The following is a 22,536-nucleotide window of genomic DNA, read 5'->3' on the forward strand; positions in this document are numbered from 1 at the left end:
AGTAACACAGTACCCCTGGCCCCCTGCTTTTGCTTTAGGGTTTGTGCACAAGACACCACGTTCTATAGAAAGGGCCCATATGAGGACTGGTTAATTTACTCACACCAGCTGGCAGCTGAGGCCAGTTCCTTTGCAACATCACTTCTCCATTGTGTGCCTGAAATTACAGGGCCAAGTCGGATTCCCATTAAGAACGGAAAGGAAAGTGCAGATTTCAGAGGCCCAGCACGAGAGAAGATTGCGTCTCTCAGCTACCCCCTAACCGAGCAAGCAGTGCCCTGCAATAAGAGGATGTAGAAAAGTTTTCAAATGGCCTTTAAACTCCAGTACAAAAATGGAATTCTCAGGCATCTCTTCCCAGAAGGGATCGGAGGAGAAAGTTTATGGTGCCCCTTTATACAAGTTTACCACTACATCTGTCATAGAACTTCAATGGCAGTGCAGTAAGTGCAGTGAATTGTTTCCTCCTTCAGGAGGAAGTTTGATGCACATACTGATGGATGCAATCTCTTCCTCCCCCCCCGTTAATCAGTACCAGCTGGTAGCTAGAAAGGCACCACAGGTCAGTTGTAACAAACTGCCAAGCCTAATTTACACCAGTTATCAGGTGTAGATTAGGTCTTCCAGCTGGCCAAGTTCCCCCTTCCTCGCTTTCATACAGCCAACTGCGTTGTGCTACAGTTTTGGGTTCAACCACAGCCCATCCTAAAGGCTTGTAAAATTTCAATTAGGCTTTTAAAAGCCAAGCAGGCAATTTAATTCCTACTGTTTATACATGCAGTAGTGAGCCTCTGTCACTTGTGGCAGAGGCCGGTGGGATTTCTAGGTGAAGATTTCCTACCTTTCCCTTTCGAAGTACCATAGAACATAGCCCGTCACTTGAAAGTGACACAGACAAAGTTAAAGCCGGGCTTGTCTGAGCTTCTTTGGTACAAAATCGCATGCTCTTTGTTTGCGGTGAGATCAAGAGTATCAGCTGTAGCCTTTTCCACCTCAGAAACCCCGTCACTTGCATATTAACAAACCAACAGTGAGCAACATCTTTCTATTTCAAACACACACATCGGCCCTTAGCATCACCGAGACAGTTGGCACAAGTGTTATTTAAAAAAAAAAAATGGAGATGCTACGGTCATGATTCACTTGCACTCTGGCTGGCAGCTAAATGCCACTTTTCCCTTCCTCCAAATTACAAACATGAAAGTTCCTGAGGTTTTTGGCAACTGGGTTTCCACCCTGCAAATTGTGACTCGAGCGCTGCAGTAAACGGTAGGAGTGCAACACTTCCGCTTTTTCCACGCTCTTGGAGCAGCTTCCACAGGGGGGTCAGGACAGCTGCCTTCTAGCTGGCCACTAGCCTCCTGGAGAGCAGGAGAAGCAGCCTCCACTCATGCTTGGTCTGGAGCACTTGTCACCATCCTGGTGCGGGTCTCTGTGGCTGCCTCGTGCAACTGACTTGCAGACAACAGCTGGTCTGTTTTTTCTAGAAATTCAGAACAGTTAAAGGTGGAGGGTTTTCAAAGGACAGATGGGAGCTGTTCAGTGTGGCTCTCCTTCCAGTACCGGCCCTGGTGTGAACCCATTTCTGAACACCTACAGTGCCTTTAAAGCTAAACAATCGATCGATTTGAAGGGCAGAGGGGACTATCCTCTAGTCTGCCCTCCTGCATAATCTTACCCACTGATTCTAATAGCTAGTGGTTGAACCAGAACAGGGCGTCATGTCCCAAAACTGGTAAAACCAGAATGCATCAAAGGGTCCTGGCCCAGGGCACAGGGTCCCAGCAGCACTGAGGGGCATTGCACCTCCATGCACCAGCTCCCCCCGCCCAGGATCTGACACCCTCCCTCTCCTCAACCTAGTCACTAGGTTGCCGCAGGCCATCAACAAATGCCTGAGCCCCAAAGGTTGAAAACCACAGCACTAGAGTCTCTCTCGCGGAAAGACATTGAATCTTGACTGAAAAAAAAAATCCAACCCCCCCCTTGTCCTAAAGGTGACCTACCCTCACTGGTAAAGTTTACATTATTTCCCCCATGAATCTGGCTAGTTCTACTTCCAGGCATTCGCTCTTGGGCTTCCCAAGATCACGTCTGTTCTAATACCGCTCATTACCAAAACTCTCTCCCCCGAAATGAGGACGAGCCCAAATCAAAATCCAGCAAACTCCCTGGCTGTAGTAACTGGGGAATCAGGTGGCTCCAAAGTGCTTTCGCTCTTAGTTCAATCTCCTCTTTCATCCCAGCCAGTTCTCAGCCCCCACTACGGTTTGGTCCCTCTTACCTTCACCTAGGAACATGGGTTTAGTGGCCAGCAGCACATCCACATTGCGATGCTGGGACAGTGCATCTAAAAGGACTTGCCCCTCCTTCTGGAAGAGGAAGACAAGGGGGATGACTATGTCACCAGTGCTTCCGTCGCCCACCATCTGGAACAGAACCATCTCCTCGCTGCAGCTGCCTTCAGCATTGTCTAGAGAGAGGGAACACGAGCCCGTTTCAGGGTCAGAGCTGGGAGCATTCTCTTACTTGGACATACTGGCACACTCCATGCGCTGTACTGATGTGCTGCTACTTACGGGGAAGGTTTGGTCTGACCCACAATTTCATGCCAGTAGGACGATTGGAGGTCACTTGTTCTTACTTGTACGATACAGGTTACGGGCCGGGGCGGGGGCGGGAGGAAGTGGGGCTCAGATGCTGACGGTAACTGCAATTCCTGCCCCCGTAAGCCACAAGCAGTAGGCACAAGCCTGCAGTACTTTTCTTTACACTGAAGGACAGGTACACATGGTATCTCGGTGAGCTTTCCCCAAGGGTTTTGCAATAAACGGACACTAAAGGTGCCCAATGCTCTTCTGGTGCAAGCCCCAGCTCCCAGCCCCTAGGACAAGCTTTTTCCCCCTAGAGACGAGCCTTTGCTCCCAGTCATCTCCATGACCGCATCAGAATACCCACCATCTCCCAGCCCCCTCCCACTCCTGCACTGCTTCTGTCAGCAGGACAAGCCCCAAACACAGGCTAATAACGGTGCTCGAGACTCACCGATGAAAATCACCCCCGAGGCTCCTGCTTCCTGCAAGTTCCTGGCTTTGGCGGCAAACATGCATTCGCCTCTCTGGGCCAGCGCCATTTTCCCTTGCACCTCCTTCCGGTTGCTGATCGCTGCACAGGCCTGGTAAGGTTCACTCAGCACTAAGCTTCCTTTCACCTGCAGTGACACACACACAGGGGAGGCCAGTTTGTACCGCACCTAGCAACACAACTCATCTCTAACAAGGGGCTATTTCAGTACCAGTAAGTACTGGGCCTGTTCAAATTCCCTGGCGATACTGAGGCTCAGGAGTGGTGTGAGATGCACCAGTCAGTTTGCTGTGTAGGAGCCCTACTTCATCCCTCTCTGGTAAGACAGCGGGTGCATTTACCACTGTGGAGGCAGCAAACAGCTGCAGTAAGGGGTGTATACACCTTGCACTTGCATGGCATAGCCAAGACCCCCAGGCTAGCTTCAATCTCCGGGCATCCTCCCCCACCCCCCGTACCATCCCACCAGGGGCCAAAACTGTTTGCATCATGCAGTGGGGCCTGGCTTCTCCTTAGCACAGGTTCAGAGAGACGAGCCCAGGTTGCAGCCTCTGCAGGCTATTAAAATGAACCCAAAGAGCAATTCCAGCCACCTGGGACGATTCCCAATCTCCAATCACGGCCTGCAGGTTTCACTCCTTGGAGCAGGAATGTTGCTTCGTTGAAAAATAGATCAAACTTCTGGACAGAATTTTTATTTTCTTGAATTTTTCTTAAAAAGTGGTCATCCAATCCTGGAGCAGAAACCAGGCCATGTGATCTGGTGACCAATCACAGAGCACCACTAGTGAACAGGCAAAGCAAACCATTTGGAAAATTGCTGAGTGAATGCACAGAAAGCCAGGCTCAGCTGGCAAGCGGAGGGGGCTTCCAGTCCCTCGGCTCCATGGCCCAGCAAGGAGAAGCAGGGACGGTTAAGACAACCCTGCTGGCCCAGCTATTAGCACTGAAAGAGTCACCCACCCCGTGCTCCTGTTTGGTCAGGTCCATTCCAAACTGGGCTGGTCCCGCGGTGAGTACCACTCGCCCAAAAAAAGGGGGAGAGATAACTTGGACTGCCAGCGGGGAGATGCCTGGCTGCTCTCCTGCAGGCGGGTCGACCAGCTCGGTGATGAATTTCAGGCTGAAGAGCCCCAGGGGAGAAGCTTCTTGCTGCGGAGGGAGAGAGACAGCACTGTACGGGCTCGGGCAGGCTAGAGTCACAGAATAACCAAGCTAGCAGCGCCGGTCGGCGCTCCGACCACCCTACAAGTTACAGCGTAGAGCCAGGGGAGGTGCTAGGGCAGGACTGTATCGCAGCACAAACACGGCACTGTGCCACAGGCCCATTCTGCCCCGCTCCGGCTCAGCTCCCCCTCTCACATATCCCCCAGGGCCGGCAAGAGGCTTAATTAGCATATCTGTTAGAGCTCCTTGGAGGAAAACAACCCTACATGGCAGGGATGGACAAAGCACTTGGAAGCTTGACTTACGCAACCACCAAGAGAGCTACAAAAACTTGGCCACTTGGTGGAGTTTGGGCTTTAGATATTTCAAGGAAACATGAGGAGGATCCTTTAAAGCAGCTGCTTAAATACAGACTCAGCTGCTGGAGGTGATTTGGGGACAGGGTCTCATTAACTGCCCCAGCAAGGGAGAGCCTTCAGCTGTTCACATACAGCTAGCAGTTCACAGAGGAAATGGTTAGTCAGCTGAGCAAGCAATTACCCTGGCGACTGGAGCTGGGAGGAACCGTGCCAGGAATTCTCACAGTGGCCTTCCGAAGTGACCAGCAGCAGGCAGAGCACGTCGGCCACGCACGGAGCACTCGGCACTCACCTTGTGTCGGATGCCGGTCAGCTGCACGCTCCTGTCGCCCAGGGGGAGCAGAGTCATTCCCATGCTCTTCAAGATCTCCAAGGTCTCCAACCTGGTGTCATGGAGAGGGAACTCAATCCCCCTGAGGGAGACCAGGACCTGCCATCAGAGTCAAGGTGACAGCAACACAACCCGGCCCAGAACAATGCAAGCCCAGGCTCCAGCAGACAAAGGTCTAACAAAATCCAACATCTGGAAGTTGAAGCTAGACAAATTCAAGCTGGAAATAGGGTGCAAATTTTTAAGGGTGAGTGGGATTAGTTAATGGACCCCGTTACCAAGAAGCATGGTGGAGTCTCCATCACTGGCAATTTTTAAAACCAAGATCAGGTTTTTCTAAAAAACCTGCTCTAGTGCAACAGCAGCTATTGGGCGTGAAGCAGGATTGCACAGCGGTAAGTCCTAGGGCTGACATTATGCAGGTAAGACTAAATGATCGCAGTGGTCCCTTCTGGCCCTGGAATTTAGGAATCGACAAAAGCCCGTGGAGTTACACAGGGGTTGCCACTCACCTGAAGAGCGCCCGGCGCTCTGCTCCTGGTTGCAGCAGCTGCTTGTGGGCATCCCGGATGGTGCGGGTGAAGGTTGGGTTATTGGGGAAGAGAGTCTGTGCGCTGGGGCAAGAACGGGTAAAAATCTCCTCCTCTCCATGGCCCCTGCGAAACATCTACAGTGAAAGAGACAGGGATCAATTTCTTCTCTCCTCTCGTGCAGCCTCCTGGGTTTGGGTGAACAACGGCCCAGCACCGACTTTATCCTCTAACACTCAGCAAGGGACTGGCAGAGCCGCTCAGCCACTCCAGTGAGCACATCAAGGCCTGTGGCTTGTGCCTCCTAGTTCTGAAAATCCATTAAAACCCAATGTCAGATGAGCTCCGGCAAGTTGGATGCACGTGGAACTCCCCCCGCATCCCACAGTGCCCCATTCACAGAGGATGCGAGTCTCTTGGTGGTTTAGCTCAAGCTGTACGGATCCTCCTGGGAAACCTGGGTTCTATCCCCAGCCCTGCCACTTGTTTGCTGGGTAACCTTGGGCAAGTCACTTCCCAGTCCCATGCCTCAGCTTCCTCCTCTGTTAGAGAGGGAGAACGATACTGACCTGCTTTGTCCAGCACGTTGAGATCTGCTGAGGAAGAGCGCTAGCTACGAAGCGCTCAGTGGTATTATGCCTCTGTGGGCTGTCACACACGTATTGGCAGGGGAGCTGCACATCCACCAGTCCCCCCACCCCGACGTTTCATAGCAACGCCGACCATGTTTTAAAAATAAAACTAGATACAGCAGTAAGCTGCCTAAGGGATTCAGGTGCCCAACTCCCATTGGAAATTCCTTCTCTCTCAGGCTGGGACCCAACACAGCTGGGTTTAAACCTTGAAAAATTACCAGCCAAGTGGACCTCCTCCTCTGAAAACAGTCATGTGCCCTGGAAGTCATAAGCTGCTGTGAAGCTAAACCTGCCCCGGGCACCCTTAAGAAAGCCTACAGCTGACGTACAGTCACGTTCCTGGGGCAGGGGGGCCGGGCCGTGGAGAGGGACAGGGGCAGCAGGTGGGCCTCGGTGGTGAAGATGTAATCGTCAATGTCTAGAGGCAGATCTCGCTTCTCAGTGAAAAGCAAGTAGAGGTACTTAAACATCTCGGCCAGGAAAAAGGAGTCCATCCTGCATGACAAAGAGAGACAGGAGTGAGAGGCTGGGCCTGCTGAGAACGAGGCAGCAAGAACTGAAAGAGCCTGTCGAGATTTATTCACATCCCTAAAAATCTCTGGCAGATCACATCAATCCTCTTTGCTTTGCCCTGTCTTGAGATGGCCGGGAGAAGCAACCTCAGAGGTCTCCCTCTACCTTCCAGACCCACATTGCTGCTGAGGAAATGCTACCTTGTCACTTCATACAGCACCCCCCCCACCCCCACCCCCAGAGATGGTATTCCTATGTCCACTGCAGACAGAGAATACACAAGGGGACTAGATTTCCTCTCGATCCAACATGGCTCAGAATTGACCGAGGATTACTTCACTCCAGGAGAGATTCCGACCCGCTTCCTACCAGGGTCCCTCCCTTCTGTTGGCTTCCCTGCATCAGTCACTAGATTTAGACCGCGCACTCTTTAAGATAAAGGCCGCATCTTTACGTCAGCGAAGCACTGCGTAAGCTCATGTCGCTTTCATTAAAGTAGGGTGCCCCGTGGAATTGCGTGAAGAGGAGGGTGGAGGTTTTGATCTTCGGATAAGCCTGAGAGACTCCAGAAGATTAACGTGGTTTGGCCAAATTCAGTTCAGCACAGCTGCAGAGCAGGGCAGTTCTGTTCCAGCTTTGTACGCGCTGGACATGGCTTTAAACACGTCCTTCGCAGGGCAGTGACAGGGTCACTGGTGACGGCACAGTGGGACACTCACATTGCACCATCCCCACGCACTGCGCACGTCGATATTAATAACTAAGTGGTCCCTGACTAGCCAGGCCAGGAGGGAAATCCCCCCATTTCCCTCCACATCAGAGATCAATCAGAACAGCTCTCAGACCAATAGGTTGTTCCAGTGCTGGGTGGCTTTACTGCTGGCGATGGGATTTATTGGTAGCATTCTAAGGGCTTGTCTGCACTGCCCCTTACTTGGGTAGACCGTACGTTGCTCAGGGGCGTGAGTACGCCACACTCCGGAGCGACAGCGCTCCGTGTAGACAGTGCTATGCCGACGGAAGAGCTCTCTCCCATCTGCTTAGAGCGTCTTCACCAGACGCACTCCAGCGGCGCAGCTGTATGGTGCAGCGCTTCTAGCGTGGACTAGCCCGAAGGTTATGTCTAGACAGCAGCTCCCAGTGTGGGTAGACATACAGGTGTAAGCCATGCACCGGAAAACTGCAGTGTGGCTGCAGCAGCGTGGGTGGCTGCTCAGGTTAGCCACTGGCGTATGGGCCCAGGGGGTCAGGCAGGATTTGTACCCTGATCTGGCTGCAATGTCTTTCCGCTGTCAAAGAAAACCACCATCATCCCCCTCTACTTTGGAGGGGGGAGGGGAGGAATTAAACCCAAGAGAATTAGGCTCCAGTCCGGCATGGGAACCCGTGTAGACAGCCCCCGTGTCATTGGTGCGCAGGTGCAAGGACTCACCCACACAGCTCTAGTTAGCTGATCCCAAAGATACAGCCCACTGAGCCATTCCCCACTGCACGGGGCCCAGACACCAGCTCCACACCCATAATTCCCCACTGGCCCATCCCACTCCTGGTTAGCCCTACCCCCTGCCCCTTACAGTGCTTCCCTCTGCCCAGAGAGGAAGGGGGTTTACCTGTCCTCGTGTCGGCCCGTCCGTACATCCTGCACCGCCGCAAAGCCGCAGGCCACCCGGGCATACTCGTTCAGGCTCTCTACAATGGACTTGCCCACCTGGAGGTAGTAGGGGTCTCGAGTAGCCTTGGAGAGAAAACAATTGCAGTTCAGCAGGCCACCGACTCTCTCTCTTCCCAGCATAGTGAAGTCCGAGGGAAACGGTGGCTCATTCACAGATGGACGTGACAAGTCACTAGCCGCAGGGTCAATCCTGCGTTGCCATCCCTCAGGGGAAGGAAATGAAGAGATCCAAATCTCCACTCCCCGTGATGAACGCTCAGCCCGCTGAGTGATCTGACCAGCTCTCACGCCCCAGCCGCTTTACAGCCATGACTTCGAAAGTCAGTCTGGACTAAGAGCAAGAGGGAGAGCTCAGTGGTTTGAGCACTGGCCTGCTAAACCCAGGGTTGTGAGTTCAATCCTTGAGGGGGCCAGTTGGGGATTGGTCCTGCTTTGAGCAGGGGGTTGGACTAGATACCTCCTGAGGTCCCTTGCAACCCTAATAATCTATGATTCTATGAAGTCACTGATCAGCCAGGAGCTGCCACTGCACGCTCTTCTCTCCACCAGCTACATCTCTCTGGGAGCGATGGCACCCTCTGTCCTGACACCCCTCTGCTGCTTCTCTGGAGGAGTTAAACACATCCACTTTCAGCTCGTTGGCATTTTCAGCCAAGCCACGGCAGGGGACTAACCTTGTACAGGAAGTAGGTACTCTCGGCAAACTCCGGCCGCAGAGGATGCTGGGCCCAGTATACGGCAAAGTCGGACGTGAACGCCTTTAATGAAGGGCGAGAGCACACTAAGATACAAGCTGCCATTTTCACAACAGAGACACTGAGGGCTTGTTGGCAGGGAGACTTCCATCCTGGCTCGCCACGCACTAAGTCTACAGCACACTAGCTTACCGGGCACTAAATGGCAACGTGGACCTTACTCCCACGCACTAAGAGTTCCCTAATACTCCCGCTTGAAACGGCACGAGACCCTTTAGTGTGCTGGAGCAGGGGCCACACAGACAAGGCACGTTCCGATGTTGCCGACTGGGGGCCCCGATGCAAAGCCACTGGAGTCAGCGCGAGTTTTCTATGGACTTCCACGGGCTTTGGATCCGGCCCTGGAGAGCTAGTGGGGTGCAGAGATGGGAGATGAGCGTGAAAGGCCGTAGGGCATTTTGCTTTGGCAGCTAAAGGCACATCAACCTGGAGGGCTGGGAGGAGAGAGCTAGGGTCCAGCTCAGAAGGAGCAGCGGTTGCAGCATAGCTATGAAGACCATATAAAGGAGGAAAGGTGCCTGTCCCCATATTGAAAAGCTCACAGACGTCAATGGGAGCCTATCTATTGACTTCACTAGGCATTGGATCCAGCCCCTAACCCTGGTCACGGAAGCTAGAAAGAGAAGGTAGGTGAAGGTTCTTAAGAGGCTGCAGTGTGGGGCGTCAATCCCTGGAATACGTCTGCCCCCAGCGGGGCACCTCCTGACGGTCCATAATCCCACCCCCGCCACTCTCTGCCGCGGTCACTCAGCAGCAGGAAGGATGCTGGGCCTGGTACACAGGGTGAGAACACGGGAGGCTGAAGCGAGGGAGGGTTTCCACCCCCCGCCCCCATCACAGCGGCCTCCCGCACCCAGAGACCGACGGGATCACAGCGCAGTCACAAGGAGAAGCAGCTCGTTCACTCACCTCCGGGAGGAATTTGTGTTGCTTGGTGACCTGGTACAGCATCTCGTGCGTCTCGATGGCAGGCTTCAAATCCCCCCTCAGCACCTGGCGACAGACAAAACAACCCCTTGTTTCCCTGGGGCACAGCACGGGGATAAAAACGGCCTCGGGGCAATCGCAAGGCACCGGAAACGCTCCCGGCACATAACAGTGAGAGGAGGAGAAGCGAGAGCCTGTATACAGCACCGGCACACGGGTGTTAGTGAATTTAGTGCTAGTCAAAGGTGCCGGCCGGTCGGTACGGTGTGCACAGGGCAGACACGGCAAGGCAAGGGCTGTGCAAGCTGCCCTCCCATTAGCCCACCAATATGATTCACCCCTTCGGGGACCAGCGCTAGGGGGTGAGAGAGGAGTCCAGTCTAGTCCCATTCGCTCTTTGGCCTCACTGCTGCCACCCAGAGGCCAACAAAGGGAGGAAGATAATTAGTGCCAGGTACATGGATGCAGCGACAGTCTCAGAAGCTGGACTGAGCCCCCACCAGCTCATTGCACATAAAGGTTGTAACTCTCCCACATCAGCCATAATACACCTGCTGCTGCCTCCCAGCCAAAACCATGGGACAGGAAGGAGGGAGGGAGGGTGGGTATTTTAGCTTCAACCACCAGCAACCTGCCCACAACCTATGTCCTCCCGGACACATTTCCCTGATTCACCTTGGGCCACTGCCGAGCCAGGCTGAGTGGATCAGCCAGGGACAGAGCGTTTGACAGACAGACATTTCACCGAGCGAGCTGGCTTGCAGCGTAGGTCTCCAAGAGCCCCAAACCTGCCCCCAGGAACACAAGGGTTAGGAGGGAAGGAAAAGTGGCTAGGGCACAAGCCTGCCATTTGGGAGACCTGGATTCAATTCCCAGCTGCGTGCCACTGACTTATTGGGTAACCCTGGGCAAGTCACCTATCCTCGCTGTGCCTCAGTTCTCCATCTGTACAATGGGGATCCTAGCACTGCTCTGCCCCCTGAGGCATGGGAGGCTAAATACATTAAAGACTGGTTAATTTCAGGCAGGCCGATTGGGTGAAGGCGCCGACCCTGCTAAAGGACCCTGCCTAGCGCTCTCTTTTTATATTAACCCACCTGCCACAGTCCCGCCCCTTCGCTGTGCCAGGCTGCATCTGAGCACAGCCCCATTAAAACCAACAGTGAGTGTTTACTTGGCAGCTCCACACAGCACCGCCGAGTCCATTCCGCCCAGGGCTGCGGCTGTACCTGGAGGCCGGGGAAGAAGGCCAAGAGGGAGTCCATCCAGCTCCGGATGCTGACCGTGGGGTTGTGCATATGGACGTTGAGCAGGAGGGGAGGCTGGCTGATGTATTTCATTATGGCCACGTAATGCTGGAGAGAGACGGACACAAACTCGGTTATCCAAGCAGCAGGGCAGAGCGCTCTGGAACCCAGTAAGACAGCAGGGGGCAGCAGAGTAGGGAGGGCTTAGAAAGATCTTACAATTCAATAGGGAGGCTCCTCTGTGGAGGACTTGGGAGCCTGGGACCATCTCTGATACACGTGCCTAAATATGTTAGTCACGGGACACCGTGGGCATGTCGTCCGTGCTCACTCAACTCAAACGGCCAAGCAGGGCTGGCTCCCGCTCAGTCTGAAGAAACGTTCACCTGTGGCCAACAGCCAAGCATGGATCATTTCTGCCACCAAGTCCTTATGAGCAAGCGGAAGAGCATTTGCTGGCATCACCTACGCTAACTGCGGAGAGGCTCTGACTGCCGCACGAGCCTCCCCATCCCCTCTCTCAGAACGGACGCCGAGCTCTGCATCCTGTCAATGAAACGGGGACTCCAAAAATGGGGGGAGGGAGAGCTCAGTGGTTCAAGCATTGGCCTGCTAAACCCAGGGTTGTGAGTTCAGTCCTTGAGGGGGCCATTTAGGGATTGGTCCTGCTTTGAGCAGGGGGTTGGACTAGATGATCTCCTGAGGTCCCTTCCAACCCTAATAATCTATGATTCTATGAATGGCACTTGCTGGAAAGAAAGCAGCGGCACGTTTGTGGCAGCAGAGCGATGCGCCTCCCCCCAGCACTGGCCGCAAGTTCCCACCCAAGCACAGATGAGCGAGGAGATGCCAGGGTGGCCTGCCAGCTCCTGACCACCTGCTGCATCCCTGGCATGCTGCCACTGGCTGCTAAGCAGAAGCCATCAGCAGCCGCTCCTGTGAAAGGAAACGGGTGCAGACAGGCTGCACAGCAGAGGGTCTTTCATTGGTGGGTCAAGCTGGCCTCACACCTTCAAAATGGATTCTCAGATGGAAGAGGGGGTGAGCAATGGACGATCGACCCCGTTTCTCTAGAGTGCTACCCTGTGTACTCACAGCGTTGAACCTCTCCAGGTAGGTGTCATCCCCCAGGAGGATATACGCCTTCATCAGGTACTCATAGTACGAGTCTATCCCGGCTCCGACCCCGCTGTCTAGGGGAGAATGACAGGCAGGGAAGCATGAGATCCTTACCCAGAGCCCCCCTGCACGGGCATCCCAGAAGAGAAGAACGTTGCAGCCTCCTGTGTGTCTTGGTACCACCCCTCGGGGGTCTATGTCGCACTGTCACCCTCGCGTCTCCCTGCCAGCGCTGGCCAAACCATCAGCAAGGCAGATCTCTGGCTACGTCCCGGCAGTGGGGAGAGCATTCTTCCCCTTCCCAGGGCGGGGCACGGCGAGCGGCACCCGCCTTCGGCACACTGCCAAACACAGCTCTGCCCAGAGTCGGCAGGGGGCACTGGCTCTGGGGCTGCCAGGGGGTTGTTCTGGTTCCCCACCACCCAAAAAACATGGTGGAACGCCGTTCTGAAGCACTCCGGCACAACTCAAGTCCTGCCACCGCGCCAAAGCACACATCTCTGCCCCCAGGCAGCCAGGCGACACTGGTGTCCCTCCAGGCCTGGGATTCACTTACCCCTCCGCACCCAGTCCCCATTGTGAATGTTGATGACCGTCCCCACCAGGTCGTTCCCTTTCTGGCGCTTCTCCCAGAGAACATCCAGCGCTCTCCGAGCGGTGTCCTGAGAACGGAGAGAGGAATGAATGTACACAACACAGTGTCTCTATATCACCCTCCCCTCCACCCAGGAACAGGGAGGAGTTGTTCCTATGCCATTCCTTACGCTTATTAAATAGACCCACCCTACACAGCGAGGGGACAGCAATAGGGCTCAGGAGCTTTGGGCTCTGCCACTAACTGTAGGGTTTGACACCTCAGGCAAGTCGCTGTGCCTCAGTTTCCCCACCTGTAAAATGGGGGTGCTAACACTTCCCAAGCCCATGGGGATAAATCCAGCCTGTATTCCACGCATTCAGGTTCCACTCAAAAGCAGAGACATAAAATAGAATCATCTCCCCCTTCACGCCCAGACTGTTCCTACTGCTTAGCCAAAGCAAAGTTGCTGAATCGCGCCCAGTGCACTGGGGCGACATGCAGAGCGCTCGCCAACGGGGGGAACGCAGCACAGACCAATTCTACACCGGGCTGCCTGCCTGGGCGGATGCTTTACATCTCCCAGCTGCCCACAGGACCAACCAGCGCCAGGCAAGGGACTCCATTTCTAGCCATCCCTCAGATTCCAGCAGGGTAGGGGGAGGGTGAGCAGCTGTCTCGATATTATCGGGACCATCCCAGTATTGGGGGCTTTGTCTTATATAGGCTGCCTATTACCCCCCGCCCCCCGTTGTCCTCCCCCAGGTCCCAATTTTTCACACATGCTATCTGGGCAGTGAGGTAGGGGTGTTGTGGGATGGCTCACCTGCCCACCCGCCACCCCCATTTAGCCTGCAGAGGAGGGCAGGCTGGGATCCTGCCGACATGCGGATGGACGGGCAGCACGAGGGCTCCGTTAGGCTGCATGCAGATGGCACGGGGCCCGTGGGTTCCAGTGGCCGTGTGAAATAGGGCCTGGCGGGGAGCGAGGGACTCGAGCACAGGGATGGATAAGCAGCAGTGGATGGCTTTGACAGAGCATCTCTGGCTCCTGGCACTGAGGGGCTTTGCCTAATCTCTGTGCAAGTTCAAGTGAACCAGTGCAGACCACGGAGCGGCACTGTGAAATGAAGGGCCCCCCCATTCTGGGCTAGCTAACCCCGGGGACTCCGCCAGGTCCACACAGAGGCTCCCCTGAGGCAGGAACCCGTCACGGCTGTTTGCTTTTCCCTTGAGCTTCCCAACCACTTACTTCGAAAACAGTCTCTTGCGTCAGGCGACTGAGGGCAGCAAACTCCAAAATCATGGTGCCAGCGCAGGCCGTGCAGGTGTCCAGCTCGGTGCCCGTCCGGGAGTTCGGACTCAGGACCCCATACCTCAGGTTCACCTGGATAAACAGACGCTCCCTCAGTTTCATTGGGTGTTTTTCCTCATACTTGTCACATGCGGCAATGAAGTTATTCTACTTTTGTGCAGTGCTCTGTCCTGCAGCGCTTTACAAAGCATCTGCCAAAATGCAGCCACCTCTGGGGTGGAGGGTGCAGCACGTTGCACCACAAGGAAAGGGGTATTCTGGCCAAGAAATTGGGCCACACGTGCCCTATTGTCAAGATCAGGAAACCTTTATCACCCACACAAGCCAGGAAGGATTATAAACAGCCATCTGGAAGTGCCCCTCTCCCCACCATAAGCCGCATGGAATATTTCTACCTTCTGCAGCAGGACGCAGGGGTCCCTATGGCTGCAAGGAACTTGGGTGCCTCAGACCGGAAGCAACAGGCCAGGGCAATGCAGAGCCATCTTAAGAGCGAGCTTTGAACCCCTTTCAGTCACTCAGATGCGCTGGGATTGTGGGGCTGCCAAGAAGGATCAGCCCTGCTCCCAGCTGGGCGTCTGAGTCAGAGAAATGGCTTGTCACGGCAGGAAGCGCTCAGCGGGAGGCTCTGGGGAAGCACGCAGCCCGCTGGGACCCCCATGTGGCTCCAGACCCCGCAGACCGTATTGGTGCATTGTTGTGGCTGTCCATGCCAGTTCACACAAAGCCTCCCCTCGTCCCGGCTCAGATCTGCCACTCCCTTACCCTGGGGTACGGCAGCCCGCTGGTGGTGTTGAAAGCGGGCAAGAGACGGTACCCTAAATCCCGGGCCAGGTGCAGGAGCTCGTCCTTGTACCACTGCAGCCGCACGCCTTGTGCCTTCAACATGTCGGCCATGACGTGACCCCCCAGCAGGCCCCTGCAGGACAGAGAGGGGGAGGGGGGCAGTGCAGAGCGGGGTCAGGCTGCCCAGAGGGACCCTGCAAGCTGAGATCCCAGACGGCCCATTTCAGGAGCTCGGCGCCCACTTTCCTCTGCTGGGATGAGGAGACGCTAGGCCAGCTGGGCCCCTCTGCACCCGCCCCCCCCGGCCCACTGGTGAGCCAGGGGCCCAGAGCCTGTGGTGATGTCCCCGCTCTCCATCCCCACTGAACCCAGTGTTCATACACAACAAGCAGCCTTCCCCCTCCCCCCCGGAGCCGCTTCTGCACCCTCAGATGCCACCCAGAGCCACTGCACCGCAGAGCATGCGACAGAGCCCACGGGTGGGCAGCATGCGCCTGGGCACTGAGCTGAAGGGGACGGATGAGGGGGCACAGCCTTGGGAACTGGCACTGGCTCTGTGCTCTGAAGGACTGTGCAGAAGGGGCCCTGCCCGCCAGCGCCCGGGGCTCACCCCAGCACACGAATGTTGGTTTCAAAGACAGAGACCACCACGTCGTTGTCCAGCCGCACGTCCAGGACCACCTTCCGCACAGCGTCCTCAAACTCATCCAGCTTGTTAAGGACCTGGGCGGCCAGAGCCACGGGAGAGAAGAGATTCGGTTCAGCGACGTGGGGCCCGCCCCACTGCCCTTCACCTCCCCTTTCAAACACCTCTGCCTCTCCTGGCTTTCAGGGCCCTGCTCACAGCCCCCGTCTGGCTACCCAGCTCTCTCCTCCCTCCATGGCCCCTCATTCCTTTCTCCCACAAGGGTGCCTGGCACATCTGCCCTGAGACACAAGCATACGAGTGGCCCCCGGGCTGCCAACTCAAGATTTCACTGCGAGTCTCCCAATATTTGCCATGTGTTATTTTGTTTTGGTTTTTAAAAAAAAGCCTCAGATCCCGGATCCAATTGATCACATCAGAATCTCAGCTTCATTTAGAGAAGAGTTTCCAGCACAGCCAGATGGACACTGTGGGCTCTGGAAAAGCATGGCCAAGAAGGGAGTATGATTGCAAGCTCTTTGAGGTAGACACTGTATTTCTTGTCTCTGTTTGTACAGCACCTAGCGCAGTGGGGCCCTGATCCATGTCTGAGGCAACTAGGACCTACTGCAATACAAACCACACACACAAATAAGAATAGATTAAGGCAGCTAAATAAACCCAGGATCATAGAATAGACAACAGGATAAGGAAACAAACAGGACATACTGAAGGGGAAAAGAAGCTGAAGATAGAAAGAAGCAGAGAAAGGAAAGCATGTCCTGAATTGATCGCTACTGCATCAACCACCATAGAATCTAGGCCCCAGAAGGGGCTCTGGGAGAGAAAATTAACTGAACACGGGAACATGTTTTGAATGAACAGGCATTAATTTTTCTGTTCGTCACTAGGGGGAAGAATGCAAAGAGTAAGATGCATTAACAGAGAAGGAAAAGAAGAGGATATGAGAAACTAACGAATTACGGAGAAGCGTGCGGGGGGAGGGGAAAAATCAGGGAATCTGGGCGGTAGCACCTAGAAGTCTCAGCTGAGATCAGGGCCCCATCATGCAAGGCACCAGACATATTAAGAGACAGTCCTTGTCCCAAAGAGCATAACACATGTCCAGGAAGGTCATTTTTCATTTTGATTATATTCTCTTTCGTAAGCAAGAAGCACTCATGCTAAAATGAGAGGTTTCCTGGCTCTAAGTGCATTGCTTTCAAACGCAGACAGACTGTCTGCTCTTATCTCCATGCAATACATAAAGCACAAACACTAAACCCTGCACACAAAACAACACAACACTACTGTTTATCCCCCTTGGGGGGTGGTGGAAGCTAGGGTCAAGTGATTTGTCCAAGGTTAGACAGTCAGTAGCAAAACTGGGAAGAGAACCCAGGAGTTCTGGACAGACCTGCATGAAGGTTTGCTGATCCTGTGGTTCTGGGTTTCATTACAATACTGAGGTTTGGGGCAGATTTGGCCCCAGAGATCCATAGCCTTTTAGCAAGCATATGCCAAGATCTGGTCTGAGAAGATACCCAAGCAAAGCTTGGGAGTGGGTGCAGCTGAGTTTCACCTGCAATGGCTGGGTTTGTTTAGCACTCGGATGACCTAGGCCTGGGGTGGAGGGAGGACGTGTGGGCTGGGAGTAGAGAGAAAAATCAAAAGTTTGCATGAACTCCCATGGGCCAAATCTGTCTTGTGCACTAACCACTTGACAATGCTCCAGCCACTAGACAATACTTCCTCCTGCGTCCTATTGAAAACAAGCCCCACCCACCACCACCACCACTGAAGCTGCCCCAAGTAATTCCTGATCCTAGGTAGACTTTAATTGTACTTGTCAATCAAGAATGTGAGAGAAGCCCTACAACTTTAAGGTCAATTCTTAGCTCACTTGAAAAGAAGCAAAAACAGCAGAGGGGAACGTACAGTCCAATACACAAGATTGAAATGGAAACCCCACTGTGCCGGGAACTCAATCTTGCCGTTGACAGATACCAATGCCACTAAAATCCAACTCAACAGATCTAAACCTGCCAACGCCCCGATAAACTGGTCCGAGAAGCAGATTGCTGACTTACCACAAGCGTATCCAAAGTGTCAATTAGAGTGAGGGAAAACCTACAGGTTTAAATGAAAAGAACATTTTAAATTCAGATGAAAATTAGGTCTTTGAAAGTGAATTGGACCAAACGGTTAGCTGAAAACGCACGCCGAGGGGCAGATTTTCTGAGCTTGGCACTTGCATGAATAATGGCACAAATTGTACAAGTGGGTTTTTTTTGCAGTTGCTGTAACTGTGCACACAAATGGACAAACCACCATCTACACAATTAGATGTATAAATATTCATCTACAGAGAGTCCTGAAAATCTGACCCATGATATTCTAGCTAGAGTAGGTCAACATTTTTACTCAACTTTTATTTTTTCCCTTTGGATTGAAATGGTGTGTGTGGGGGGGGGCTTCTCCACTCAAAACACAAATTTCTGCAGTAAGTATCCATTTTCAACAACTTTTTCCAGGTTTTCACTGAAAAACCAAAAGTTTCAGCTAAACCTGAAACATTTTTGATTGCTGAAGATTTGTATTTTTGTTTTTTTGTTACTGTTGGGTTTTTTTTTTTTTTGGATGAAAAACATCGTGCAGAAAAAAAAAATCTCAGAATTTTTTGCAAGAACAAAAACCGTTTCCGGACCAGCTTTCATTCAATCCCTCCTTGATCACAAGGGGGAAAAAATGCACTTTAATTGCTGAGACTCACAATACAAATACCACCTCCACTTCCTCCTCTTAAGGATCCTTCCAGCAGAAGATCTGACAGTACTTCTCAAACATTAATGAATTCAGCCTCAAAGCTCCCATGAGGAGTAAATATCACCATCATTTTACATGTGAGGAAACTGAGGCAGTGCTGTGAAGTGGTTAGCGCTTAGTGACACATCACAGTAAGCTCAAGTGTCTGAGCTGGGACCAGAAGCCCAGATTCCCAGTTTGCTGTCCTAACCACTGGCCTACTTTGTAACACATATAACCACAAAAGCCACAAAACCCCCTCACAGTAGCAAAGGAATCAGAGGACGCTTGTGGCCAACAGGTGCGCTGCAGGCTGTAATGCGAAAGGAGGAAGAGGAGGAACCCATCTTGCACACTCACTTGCCAAGGGCGTCGTCAACATCCCCACGACTCGGCTCCATCCCGCGCACGCGGCCCCGACAACTCAAAGGCATTAGCTCATCTGCAGGATATGCGTGTTTCTGTACAAGGGAGGGGAAATCCCACAAATGCTCAGTTGACGGTAGATCTGGGACTTGGAAACAGTCTCCGAAGCCTGTAAAGTGGGGCCGCTTTTGAAGTAAACTAGGCCCCTTGCCATTCCTGTTGCAGAAGAAATGCCTCTTGCATTGGGCTGCTTGTTCCTTGCGCTACAGTTATGCACATGCCTTATCAACCTCTAGCCAGGCCATGGGAAGCAATGCAAACACCCGCTTAGATCTGTGCTGCATTCATCCAGCTCTTACACTAGGAGGGCTAATACTTTGCCAGTCTAAAGCACCTCGCCAAGGCTGTCGAGGGCTTTGCAAACATTCAGTGAAATCCTGGCGCTCCTACTCAGACAAAACTTTCAACGTCCATCGGATTTTGCCTATGTTAGGAGCGAATGAAAACCAGGGGTGAGGATTTCGATATTCGGCTCTTTAGTTATGATTAGCCCCATTTTACAGAATGCGGAGTGACACCCAGCTCACAGTGGCAGAGCTAGGAATAGCACGCAGATCACCTAATTCGTGCTGACTGCTACACCATGCAATCTCCATAGGAAAACTGAATATACATCTCCAAGCAACTCTCACGGTCAGGACAGCTATTTAGGTGAGGGAACATTCGGAATTCTGGACAAAATGAGCCTGGCCTCGCCAGCCACAGAAGCTCACATAGCGAGCAAGAGTTACGCTCTGTTCTGATGGACAGCTGCCCCCTATCTGCTATCCCTACTCTCTGCACACGGGATAAGGTGAGGAAGGTTTCCCTGCTCCATTTGCACGTCTCCTGGAGTCCGGTGGATTCCAGCCAGCACCTGAATGTTGTCCAACGCCTCTGCCATGTAGGAATTTCTTTGGTGGAGCTTCTACTCCTAAAACATAGGTCGACCTCGTTATGCCACTCAGGGGTGTGAAAAGTCACTCCTGGAGAGAGGTAAGTAAGCCAACCTAAGCCACAGCATAGACACTGCTAGGTTGGTCGATGGAAGAAGTCTGCTATCAGCCTAGCTTCTGCCTCTTGGGGGCCTGGATTTACCACAGGGAGTGAGAGACTCTTCCATTGCTGTAGCAAGTGTCTATACTACTGCGCGGCAGTGATGCAGATGCTGAGCTTGTAACGTAGGGCACACCCCCTTAGCGTTCGTTTAAAGAACGGACAGGGGGAGGGGGAGAATTTCTCATAACGAAGGCAGCTCTTTTTTTTGCCAAGTGTGACCCTCTGAAGGTTAGATTGGAAACAGAAAAGACCAGACGGTGCGTGGCCATGGTACAGGGACACCCGGGCGGGGGCAAGGGGGCAATTTGCCCCGGGCCCCACAGGGGCCCCCACGAGAATATAGTATTCTATAGTATTGCAACTTTTTTTATGAAGGGGCCCCCGAAATTGCTTTGCCCCAGGCCCCCTCAATCTTCTGGGCATCCCTGCCATGGTATGGTGCCTGGCGGATACAAGCAGCTTTCCAGCCTCCTGTATACCTCATACAAGAGCCCGGGGAATGGGACACTGGGTCTGGTCCTTCCTGCCATGCACACACCACTCCAAAGGAGGAGGGAAGGGTCTTTGCCCTCAAAACTCCTCCTAATGGAGACACAGCCCCTCCCAACTCTACCCCGGGGTTGGAGCAGCTCAGCACCACTCCCCAGCTTGGCCACAGCCGAGCCCCAAGAGGAGAGTAAATTCAAGGGAGTTGGGGTGTGAGTGGTTGCTGCCCCTGGGCTGCTTCCCCCGTGTTTCTGTTTTAAAGAGAGTATTTTTGGTCAGACCGCGAGACTCTTGTATTTTTTTCTGCAGTTGTAGAGCACCCCAAGCTACCTGACACACTGGTGGGAGGGAAGGCTGCTGGGTAAGCAGGGTTAGAAGAACAGACAGGACACAAGACTCAGGGTTTTGTCCAGAGACATGTGAGCAAGAACGAACATAAAAATACGAGTTACCATGTAGCTGCCGTACGCGTGGTCAAACATCTCCACGACCTGGTCCCTGGAAAGGAAACAGCAGAGAGACAATGGGAAGCTCGGCTAGCCCAGAACTGCTGCCACTGCCACTGGGCAGCCCCATCGATCGAGAACTCTGTGACTTCCGTTTCAAAGCAGGTGAAACGACAACGATCCAGCAGCGATCGATGACCTGTATCTATTCTAGAGCATTTTATTAAGTCAGTGTTAAATTACTGGTCCTGTTCCTTTTCAACTATCGTCATTCGGTTAAATTGTGTACCTAGCAGAGAAGGTGCCAGCTCTCCATAGGGGAGTCTAGGCAGGGCAGACAATGCACAAGATGTTCCAGTGTAGAGAGATCTTTTGGTTCACATGGACATATCCACATTTTTAGCAACGGCACCCTACAAAGCTCATCTCTTAGGGTACATCCAGACTACCCGCCGGATCGGCAGGTAGCGATCTATTTATCGGGGATCGATATACCGCAGCTCATCTAGACATGATATATCGATCCCCGAACGCACTCCCCTCGACTCCGGAACTCCACCAGTGCGAGTGGCGGTAGCGGAGTCGAGGGGGGGAGCCGCGGCCGTCGATCCTGTGCCGTGAGGACGGGAGGTAAGTCGGAATAAGATACGTCGACTTCAGCTACACTAGTCCCGTAGCTGAAGTTACGTATCTTACATCGACCCCCCCCTCCCCTAGTGTAGACCAGGCCTCACTCCTAGACAATGGGAAATGTGGATTGCTGGGGTGGGGGGGAGAGTTTTTAAGTTGTCTGTCTTCCTGGTGCTGGGTTATATTAAATTGCTCTGCTGCAGTCAGGCTCATTAGGGATGTATTTTCAAGTTAGGTCAGGTTTTCCGAGAGTGCACAGCACTGGTGCAAATCTATTGCGACTGTACGCTCTTTGGGTCGGGGGCTGTCTTTCATTGTGGCCATAATTATGGACAGCGCCTTGCACAACAGAACCCTAATCCTTGGCTGGCACCTCCCTGTGCTACCAGGAGATGAAGTAATACTTCTTAAACAGGGCGCTTGGATAATAAACACCAGCACCTCCCTCCTGTCCCCTGCGTCCTGAGACAGTTTTCACGGGTGGGTGGTGGAAACCAAACTTTCCCAAACGCAACTTGTTTCACTGGATGTTTTGCCTTCGGGACGGGGTGGGACCCAGCCTGAACTGTGTTGGGTGCGGGCAGAGGAGGAGACACGAGCTGTTTTGCACATCTCCCGGCACCGGGGAGCCCTGCTGGGGGCGAGGTTTTCAGCGGCCCCCAAAGCCCCGCAGTTACAGCAGCAGGACACCCGGCGCCGGGGCTAAGCGAACCCAGGCGGACCAGGCCCCGGCGAGCCCCGCGGGGGAGCGGAGGGCCGGGCTGGGGGCGCTGCCCGCTCCTCGGGAGGGGGGCGGACAGGCGGACAGACACGGGGGCTGCGCTCACCTGAGCCGGCTCTTCTCCGCCGCCCCCAGGGCCGCCGCCCCCGCGGCGAGGGGCGCCCACAGCAGGGCCGCCAGCACGGCCAGGGGGGGCCCCCGAGCGAGGCCCCCGCCCATGATCGCCGCCGCCCCGCGCTAGCAGCATGAGCCTGCGCCCCGCGCCCGGCCATGCTGCGCTGCGCTGCCCGCGCCCGGCCCGCGGGCTAGTGACCGTGTAACGCCCCCCGCCCGGCCGGGACCAGC

At 53.9% G+C, this 22,536-nt stretch overlaps 1 protein-coding gene across 3 annotated transcripts; it reads right to left on the bottom strand.

Moving 5' to 3' along the window:
• Positions 1–1,031: 1,031 nt before the first annotated feature.
• On the bottom strand, positions 1,032–22,512 carry LOC120386614 (ER degradation-enhancing alpha-mannosidase-like protein 3). Of its 3 annotated transcripts, none has more exons than XM_039506049.1 (20): positions 22,298–22,512; positions 20,847–20,892; positions 18,805–18,905; positions 17,730–17,769; positions 15,625–15,737; positions 14,994–15,147; positions 14,166–14,300; positions 12,896–13,001; positions 12,316–12,413; positions 11,203–11,328; positions 9,956–10,039; positions 8,966–9,049; positions 8,230–8,354; positions 6,436–6,601; positions 5,454–5,608; positions 4,903–5,044; positions 4,048–4,236; positions 3,046–3,211; positions 2,285–2,473; positions 1,032–1,483 (listed from the first exon to the last, which is right to left on the bottom strand). In XM_039506049.1, exons 1-20 carry the CDS (start codon positions 22,408–22,410, stop codon positions 1,389–1,391), a joined length of 2,427 nt encoding a protein of 808 aa, XP_039361983.1. In that variant the 5' UTR covers positions 22,411–22,512; the 3' UTR covers positions 1,032–1,388. The 3 variants fall into 3 exon arrangements, with proteins under 3 accessions (XP_039361983.1, XP_039361985.1, XP_039361984.1); XM_039506051.1 differs by having other exon boundaries at positions 4,903–4,993; positions 22,298–22,511; XM_039506050.1 differs by having other exon boundaries at positions 4,903–5,023; positions 22,298–22,509.
• Between the last annotated feature and the right edge of the window lie 24 nt (positions 22,513–22,536).

This window comes from Mauremys reevesii, linkage group 19, assembly GCF_016161935.1.
Source record: "Mauremys reevesii isolate NIE-2019 linkage group 19, ASM1616193v1, whole genome shotgun sequence".
Classification (NCBI taxonomy): Eukaryota; Metazoa; Chordata; order Testudines; family Geoemydidae; genus Mauremys; species Mauremys reevesii.